General features: G+C 43.4%; 1 protein-coding gene across 1 annotated transcript in view; it reads left to right on the top strand.

Moving 5' to 3' along the window:
• Positions 1 to 476: 476 nt before the first annotated feature.
• Positions 477 to 9,717, top strand: part of MTFMT (mitochondrial methionyl-tRNA formyltransferase) — a 35,637-nt gene continuing 26,396 nt past the window's right edge. Inside the window, exon 1 of the mRNA XM_073618337.1 lies at positions 477 to 1,126. Coding sequence (XP_073474438.1) covers positions 603 to 1,126 — 524 coding nt within the window. The 5' untranslated portion in view covers positions 477 to 602. The remainder of the gene's footprint in view (positions 1,127 to 9,717) is intronic.

The following is a 9,717-nucleotide window of genomic DNA, read 5'->3' as shown; positions in this document are numbered from 1 at the left end:
TTTTTTTCCCACAAATAGAGCTTTCTTTTGGTGGTATTTGATCACCTCTGCAGTTTTTATTTTTCGCGCTATAAACAAAAAAATAAAAGACTGACAATTTTGAAAAAAAAAAAAATATTTTTTTTACTTTTTGCTATAAAACACACAATAAAAAATTTTAAAAAAATCTAAATTTCTATATCAATTTAGGCCAATATGTGATCTTAAAAAAAAAAAAATTGGTTTGTGCAAAAGTTATAGCGTCTACAATTTTGAAAAAAACCCCAATATTTTACTTTCTGCTATAAAACATATCCAATAAAAAAAAATGTAAAAATCATCAATTTAGGTTTATATATTCTAACACTGGTCTTTTAAATTTGGTATCTTCTTGTCCATAGATGACCCAGAAAACAAACACATTTCTATGAGCAGAGCTCCCAGCCATTCAGCTCCAGCGTCCCGCTAGGAACCTTCCCTCCCGTTCTTTTGTTTCCGGCGGACGGTTTTAGGGAGCGGACCGTTTTCAAAGATGGCGGCGCCCACAGAGCAGCACGGCGGGGAAGGTTGCGGAAGTAGATGAAGCCGGTGTGGCCTCCTGTGGAGGAGTTTATGAAGGACTTATGGGCCTGTACACCCCGTACTGGAGGGGGCTGTGCTATACCCGGCCTGTGTGGCCCTCCCGGGTGTGGGGAGCCTTGTATGTGACAGGTGGGAGGGAGGGGGAGGACATTGTGGAGGGCACCGTGTGCCATGGCTGTCACCGGGATCTGTCCAGGAGGAGGGGGACATACAAAGAATGTATTTATCCCAAGGTCTACAAAGACAAGGGGGGCCCTCAGAGAGGACTGGGGGGATCTGTCCTCCATGGACACAGATCAGTGACAGGTCAGACATTATCAGCCGATCACAGATCCTGTATATACAGATCCTTTCATTCTGGGGGCCAGACATTATCAGCTGATCACAGATCCTTTCATTCTGGGGGCCAGACATTATCAGCCAATCACAGATCCTTTCATTCTGGGGGCCAGACACTATCAGCCGATGGCGGTTGTACGCACAGATCCGGCCCACCTTGGAACGTCGTTTTCTTTGGAACAGATGACTTTGCCCTGGAGTCTCTGAAGATCCTCCACAGATACAGGTGACCGAGCGTACTTGGATTAGCCACTTCCTTTGCCCGGCCTATTCTAAAATGACGGCTGGGCGGGACTTTCCATGTTCCAGATGGACGTCCTTGATGAAACGCGCCGCGGTGCGATCTGTCACTGATGAGTAAAGATGTGCTCTGGCGTGTTCGTACGCCCCCACGTGCAGAGCCCGCCAGGAAGTCGGCGCAGTGCTAATCACAGGCAGTGAGACATTGTCCCGAGCTCTGCAGCCGCGCATCAGGAAATATCTCACTGTCTGTGATTAGCGCTGTGCTGACTTCCTGGCGGGCTCTGCACGTGGGGGCGTGCGAACACGCCGGAGCACATCCTTACTGATGACAGATCAGTGTACCGGCCTGCTGACGGTACCATGTGATTGCTGTGACCAATCACAACAGACAATTGTAAATAATGAATGGCTTCCTTTCATTGTATACAAGTGCACACCTCCCAACTTTTTGAGATGGAAATGAGGGACACCTATCAGCAAAAGTATGCAGGCATAGGACACGCCCCCTGCCACACCCCCCCCCCCCCCTTAAAGGAGAATTGTACAAAAAACAAGATTGGTTAAACACACAAGTGCTTTTTTTTTACCAATACTATTCCTTGATGATGGCTTTTGGAATTTAGAAATCGGATGAAACGTTTAGCAGTGGAAAATGCATTTTATATACAGCTATATAGATCAGACCAAAATGAGGAGGAAAGAGGGACAGAGGGACATTGCTCCAAATCAGGGACAGTTGGGAGCTATGCAATTGTGTTGCTAGCTGTGATTGGTCACAGTGATCACATGGTACAGGCAGGGCCAATTAAAATATATATATATATATATATATATATATATATATATATATATATATATATCTAGTGAATGAATCATTTATTTGGGGGTCAGTTCCGGCACCCTGTGTCTTCATCACTTTTTATACATCGTATTGTATCATTTGCTGTTTTTTTAACCACTTGACCTCCGGAAGATTTATGACCAGGCTATTTTTTCTAATACGGCACTGCCTTACCTTAACTGAAAATTGCGCGGTCGTGCGACACTGTACCCAAATATGTATGTCTTTTTTCCCCCACAAATAGAGCTTTTTTTGGTGGTATTTGATCCCCTCTGCGGTTTTTAGTTTTTGCGCTATAAACAAAAAAAAAAAAAAACAAGGACAATTTAAAAATAATATATATTTTTTTTACTTTCTGCTATAAAACACAACCAATTAAAAAAAAAATGCAAAAAATCAAATTTCTGTATCGATTTAGGCCAATATGTATTCTACTACATATTTTTTTGGTAAAAAAACAAACGAACAATATTTATTACTTTTCTGCTATAAAACAAATCCAATAAAAAATACATACCGTATATACTCGAGTATAAGTCGAGTTTTTCAGCACATTTTTTTGTGCTGAAAGTGCCCCCCTCGACTTATACTCGAGTCAAGCACTTTTCTGCAGCAAAACAATTCATTTTCCGAACCGAATTTGGGGCCCCGTATCTCAGGGCCACTTAGTACTAGGAACCCCAAATTTGGTGTGCAAACCCAGTAAAACTAGTACCGCAACATATCCAAAGCTGGAGTTCCTAGCACCAAGTGGCCCCGAGATACGGGGCCTCAAATAGGTTCGGAAAATGTCATTCTCTGTTGCAGAAAAGTGCTTGACATTTTCTGAACCGATGTTTGGGGCCCCTGTATCTCGGGGCCACTTGGTGCTAGAAAATCCAGCTTTGGATATTTTATGGTGCTAGTTCCACTGGGTTTGCACACCAAATTTGGGGTTCCTAGCATTAAGTGGCCCTGAGATACGGGGCCCCAAAGTCAGTTAACTGTGTCCATCTGCAGCAATGTCATTTCGGGACCCTTTGGGTTCAGAGACCCCAAATTTTGGCTGCAGCTAGGGGGCATCTAGGAACCCTTAACTACCAAGTTTGAAGTTTTGGGGACCTATGGCTGCAAATGGGCACAGTGAGGCTGCAAATTGGCATTGTTGACCCTCTTTTTCCACTTACAGTAGCTGTGCATTTCTCACCCACATCTTATACTCGGGTCAATAAGTTTTTCCCATTTTTTTGTGGTAAATTAGGGCCTCGACTTATACTCGAGTATATACGGTATATATAATATATATAATTTCTTCATCAATTTAGGCCAATATGTATTCTGCTACATATTTTTGGTAAAAAAAAAAAAAAAATCCCAATAAGTGTATATTGATTAGTTTCTGCACAAGTTATCGCTTCTACAAACTATGGGATTCATTTTATGGACTTTTTTTTTCCCCCACAAATAGAGCTTTCTTTTTGGTGGTATTTGATCACCTCTGCGGTTTTATTTTTTGCGCTATAAAGAAAAAAAGAGCGACAATTTTGAAAAAAAAAAAAAAAAAAAACAATTTTTTTTACTTTCTGCTACAAAGCACATCCAATTAAAAAAAAAATACAAAAGATCAAATTTCTGCATTCATTTAGGCCAATATGTATTCTGCTACATATTTTTTGGTAAAAAAAATCCCAATAAGTGTATATTGATTGGTTTGCACAAAAGTTATAGCGTCTAGAAACTATGGGATAGATTTATGGAGGTTTTTATTCATTTTTACTAGTCATGGCGGCGATCGGTGACTTATAGCGGGACTGCGACACTGCGGCGGACAAATCGGACACTAAGCAAGACTTTTTGGGAACCAGTGACACTAATACAATGATCAGTGCTAAAAAAAAAAATGCACTGTTACTGTACTAATGACACTGGCTGGGAAGGGGTTAACCGGGGCAATCAAAGGGATAACTGTGTGCCTAGCCAGTGTTTGTGTAGTGTGGGGGGAGGTGATTTTACTAGAAGACATGGATCTGGGTCCCTGCTTTGCAAGAACACTGGATCCATTCCTTCTGTACTGACAGAACGGTGGTCTGCCTTGTTTACATAGTCAGACTGCAGGTCTGCCTCTGTACCTCACATGACCAGACGGCTTTCTCCTCCTCTCTTCCCGACTGACGTCAGCAGGGGACTCCCGGCCCCGCCCTCTGCAGTTGTCAGACTGGGAGAGGAGAGAGCTGGCCGGTTACGTGAGTGTTGAACGGCGCTCTGAAATCGGGTATAGTCGGCATTTTTTTTTTTATAAAACACAGAGACAGGCACACAGGATTTTATATATTTAAATGAGTGGGTTAACAACTACTTTAAGCCTTTACAACCACTTTACCATACCAAGCTGTCTGGCAGAACTAGCAGTTAGAGAGTTGGAACAAACCATTTACCGCTGACGGGGAGGGCGCTTACATTGATCATCTTTTATTCATTTATGTAAAACCTTTATCCCAAAAGGTTAAAAAAAAAAACTGCTTGCTGTAACTGATTCTGAAGTGTGAGCTGGAGTTTAGCTTTAATTTGTTAGTGTGTTTAAATCTGCTAATACAGCTAACACTCCCGCCACTGAGACTGACAATGTTGCTGTCCCTCCTGTGCTCATTCCTCCAGAGTAGAGGCGCTCTAATACAGGGGGTGTGTTACTAGCCAGATCACCAGGTGGAAACGGGGTGGGGGACCTTAAAAAAAAGAAAACTAATGCAGCCACCAGATCAAATGATTGGTGAGCTGCAATATATGACATGTTTGGTTTAGGGATTATTATTATTATTATTATTATTATTTCAGCTTTCTGTGTGTTTTTGGCCTTTTGTATACTCCCTTCTCCAATATTTGTACCATAGAAATAATAGCATCAAACCTCTGCAGAGCAAGGTAAAAAGAAGGCAGTCTCAATATTTTTGGGTGGGTTTTCTTTAAGCACTTAGTGACAGCCCGCCCGCATTGTACTGTGGATGAGCAGGCACTGCAGGCAAAGTGACGTAACCTGTACGCCGCTGTCTACTACCGGGTTCAGGGCGCACACACGCGCGCCCCCCTGGCCGGCCCCCGCTGTGATTGTACACAGTGGGAGCCTGTCAGCAAGATCCCGGCGACTGGTTCATGGCCGGGACCTGCTGATTGGCTGTGTCCAATCACAGCCCCGGAGCTCTGTGTTGACATTTAAATACAGAGCTCTGTACAGAAATAAGAATGCAATAAGAAATGTAAGGGTGCAATTAGGACGGCTAAGATAGAACATGAAAGACACATAGCGGAGGAGAGCAAAAAAAATCCCAAGAAATTCTTTAAGTATGTAAACAGTAAAAAAGGGAGGACAGACCATATTGGCCCGATAAAGAATGAGGAAGGACATCTGGTTACAAAGGATGGGGAGATGGCAAAGGTGTTGAATTTATTCTTCTCCTCAGTCTTCACAAGTGAATCGGGGGGCTTCAGTAACCAAAACTGCAGTGTTTATCCTCATGACACAACACAGGAAGCACCTCCATGGTTAACAGAGGACGGAATTAAAATTAGACTTGAAAAACTTAACATTAATAAATCACCGGGACCAGATGGCTTGCATCCGAGGGTACTTAGGGAACTCAGTCAGGTGATTGCCAGACCGTTGTTTCTAATTTTTACAGACAGTCTATTGACTGGAATGGTACCAGCTGATTGGAGAAAAGCCAATGTAGCACCAATATTTAAAAAGGGCCCAAAAAACATGCCTGGGAATTACAGACCAGTTAGCCTAACATCAATAGTATGTAAAATCTTGGAGGGGATGATAAGGGACTATATACAAGATTTTAGTAATGAGAACGGTATCATTATCAGTAATCAGCATGGATTCATGAAGAATCGTTCTTGCCAAACCAATCTAACCTTCTATGAGGAGGTGAGTTGCCATCTAGATAAAGGAAGGCCCGTAGACGTGGTGTATCTGGATTTTGCAAAAGCATTTGACACAGTTCCCCATAAACATTTACTGTACAAAATAGGTTCCGTTGGCATGGACCATAGGGTGAGTACATGGATTGAAAACTGGCTACAAGGGCGTGTTCAGAGGGTGGTGATAAATGGGGAGTGCTCGGAATGGTCAGGGGTGGGTAGTGGGGTCCCCCAGGGTTCTGTGCTGAGACCAATCCTATTTAATTTGTTCATAAACGATCTGGAGGATGGGATAAACAGTTCAATCTCTGTATTTGCAGACGATACTAAGCTAAGCAGGGCAATAACTTCTCCGCAGGATGTGGAAATCTTGCAAAAAGACCTGAACAAATTAATGGGGTGGGCGACTACATGGCAAATGAGGTTCAATGTAGAAAAATGTAAAATAATGCATTTGGGTGGCAAAAATATGAATGCAATCTATACACTGGGGGGAGAACCTCTGGGGGAATCTAGGATGGAAAAGGACCTGGGGGTCCTAGTAGATGACAGGCTCAGCAATGGCATGCAATGCCAAGCTGCTGCTAATAAAGCAAACAGAATATTGGCATGTATTAAAAGGGGATCAACTCCAGAGATAAAACGATAATTCTCCCGCTCTACAAGACTCTGGTCCGGCCGCACCTAGAGTATGCTGTCCAGTTCTGGGCACCAGTCCTCAGGAGGGATGTACTGGAAATGGAGCGAGTACAAAGAAGGGCAACAAAGCTAATAAAGGGTCTGGAGGATCTTAGTTATGAGGAAAGGTTGCGAGCACTGAACTTATTCTCTCTGGAGAAGAGACGCTTGAGAGGGGATATGATTTCAATTTACAAATACTGTACTGGTGACCCCACAATAGGGATAAAACTTTTTCGCAGAAGAGAGTTTAATAAGACTCGGGGCCACTCATTACAATTAGAAGAAAAGAGGTTTAACCTTAAACTACGTAGAGGGTTCTTTACTGTAAGAGCGGTAAAGATGTGGAATTCCCTTCCACAGGCGGTCGTCTCAGCGGGGAGCATTGATAGCTTCAAGAAACTATTAGATAATCACCTGAATGACCGCAACATACAGGGATATGTAAGGTAATACTGACACATAATCACACACATAGGTTGGACTTGATGGACGTGTGTCTTTTTTCAACCTCACCTACTATGTAACTATGTACAGAGGGAACAATCTCTCTGTTTGTTATGCCTGCAAAGCAGGGATGAGAAACTTAGAGATCAGTTAGTAAAAGCAGCACATAATACACACATTACATATAAGCACACGTTTAATGTCTTGATGGCCTTAGATGTTAACCCCTTCCCAGCCAGTGTCATTAGTACAGTGACAGTGTATAGTATTATCACTGCTCACTATATTAGTGTCACTGGTGATGTCAGTAGCAGTTAGTCTCCCCAGAGTCAGTTAGTGTCAGATCTCTGTCCCATTATAAGCTGTTGACCATCACCAGATAAAATAAAAATACCAGTACAGTGGAACCTTGGATTACGATCATAATCCGTTCCAGGAGAATGCTTGCAGTCCAAAGCACTTGCATATCAAAGCAAGTTTCCCCATAGAAGTCAATGGAAACGAAGATAATTTGTTCCGCATTGAATAGCTCCGAACCGTTCCGAGTGACCTGGCGCCCCCGCACCTCTGGCCAAATCTGGTACTGCACACCCCGTTGGCTTGAATCCGAAACCGAGTCGGAATTTAGAGAAAAAAAAGTTGCTCGTCTTTCAAAACACTCATCAGCTTCACAGGTTGGCACTGGAGTCCTCTTCTACTCCTCCATGACAACATCACAGAGCTGGTGGATGTTGGAAACCTTGCGCTCCCCCACCTTCCGTTTGAGGATGTCCCACAGATGCTCAATAGGGTTTAGGTCTGGAGACATGCTTGGCCAGTCCATCACCTTTACCCTCAGCTTCTTTAACAAGGCAGTGGTCGTCTTGGAGGTGTGTTTGGGGTGGTTATCATGTTGGAATACTGCCCTGCGGTCCAGTCTCTGAAGAGAGGGGATCATGCTCTGCTTCAGTATGTCACAGTACATGTTGGCATTCATGGTTCCCTCAATGATCTGTAGCTCCCCAGTGCCGGCAGCACTCATGCAGCCCCAGACCATGACACTCCCACCACCATGCTTGACTGTAGACAAGACACACTTGTCTTTGTCCTCCTCACCTGGTTGCCGCCACACACGCTTGACATCATCTGAACCAAATAAGTTTATCTTGGTCTCATCAGACCACAGGACATGGTTCCAGTAATCCATGTTCTTAGTCTGCTTGTCTTCAGAAAACTGTTTGCGGTCTTTCTTGTGCATCATCTTTAGAAGAGGCTTCCTTCTGGGACGACAGCCATGCAGACCAATTTGATGCAGTGTGCGGTGTATGGTCTGAGCACTGACAGGCTGACTCCCCACCCCTTCAACCTCTGCAGCAATGCTGGCAGCTCTCATACATCTAATTCCCAAAGACAACCTCTGGATATGACGCTGAGCACGTGTACTCAACTTCTTTGGTGGACCATGGCGAGGTCTGTTCTGAGTGGAACCTGTCCTGTTAAACCGCTGTATGGTCTTGGTCACCGTGCTGCAGCTCAGTTTCAGGGTCTTGGCAATCTTCTTATAGCCTCGGCCATCTTTATGTAGAGCAACAATTATTTTTTTTCAGATCCTCAGAGAGTTCTTTGCCATGAGGTGCCATGTTGAACTTCCAGTGACCAGTATGAGAGAGTGAGAGCGATAACACCAAATTTAACACACCTGCTCCCCATTCACACCTGAGACCTTGTAACACTAACGAGTCACATGACACCGGGGAGGGGAAAATGGCTAATTGGGCCCAATTTGGTGGGGGTAGGGGTGTACTCACTTTTGTTGCCAGCGGTTTAGACATTAATGGCTGTGTGTTGAGTTATTTTGAGGGGACAGCAAATTTACACTGTTATACAAGCTGTACACTCACTACTTTACATTGTAGCAAAGTGTTGGAAAAGAAATTGAGGGAAACCATGCTAGTGTGCAATAGATACTGCCATCATCCTGAATAATAATTGGAGGAATTGGTATGCAACGGAGTGCATGTAGGGGACGCCCCTTAGGATTTTTGAGGCAGAAAAAGGAGTAAGGAAAGTATTATCCGTAAAAGGCACCAGCAGTGCCAACATTATTGGTGTACAAAAATGGATTAAAAATGTCCAGAGGGACAAGACAAACATATATAATCAATAATTGGTATCTGTATAAATAACAAAAGACAAGTAGAGCATATAAAAATGATATCACCCAGTGCCAGCAACCCCAAACCATCCACCGAGATACGGTAGGTCTGGTGGGGGGTAGGCGGCTAATGCATATTTCCCAACATGTTTTGGAGAGGACCGTAGTCACGCTGGTATATTCCTTCTTCAGGGGAATTGTTTAACATACATATGGGTGGATGAAAAATGTTGCTTGTCTCTAGAACATAGACATAAACATCAATGAGTAACATAGCAGAAAACAGAACCATATACATGGTTTATGTTATAACCATTTGTATATCACAGGAATCATCAAAAAATATAACATGTTACTTACATAATATGACTCATGTCATGAGAAAAAGGAAAGGCAAAAGAAAGTGTCAACGTGCTGTTTGTAGGGGTCCACAGGTGACAGAAGGGGCCAGTGATGACCCGCAGAGCCGCAGGGGCACCTTCACAAGATACGCCTGATCCACCCTGCAGCGAACAATGTCTGTATAAACACAGCTGAGAGGATTAAAATCGAGGGTGTGTGCGGGATGGCCAAT

Source organism: Aquarana catesbeiana, linkage group LG03, assembly GCF_042186555.1.
Source record: "Aquarana catesbeiana isolate 2022-GZ linkage group LG03, ASM4218655v1, whole genome shotgun sequence".
NCBI lineage: Eukaryota > Metazoa > Chordata > Amphibia > Anura > Ranidae > Aquarana > Aquarana catesbeiana.
Note: the sequence above shows the minus strand (reverse complement) of the source record. Positions and strands in the feature narration are given on the sequence as shown.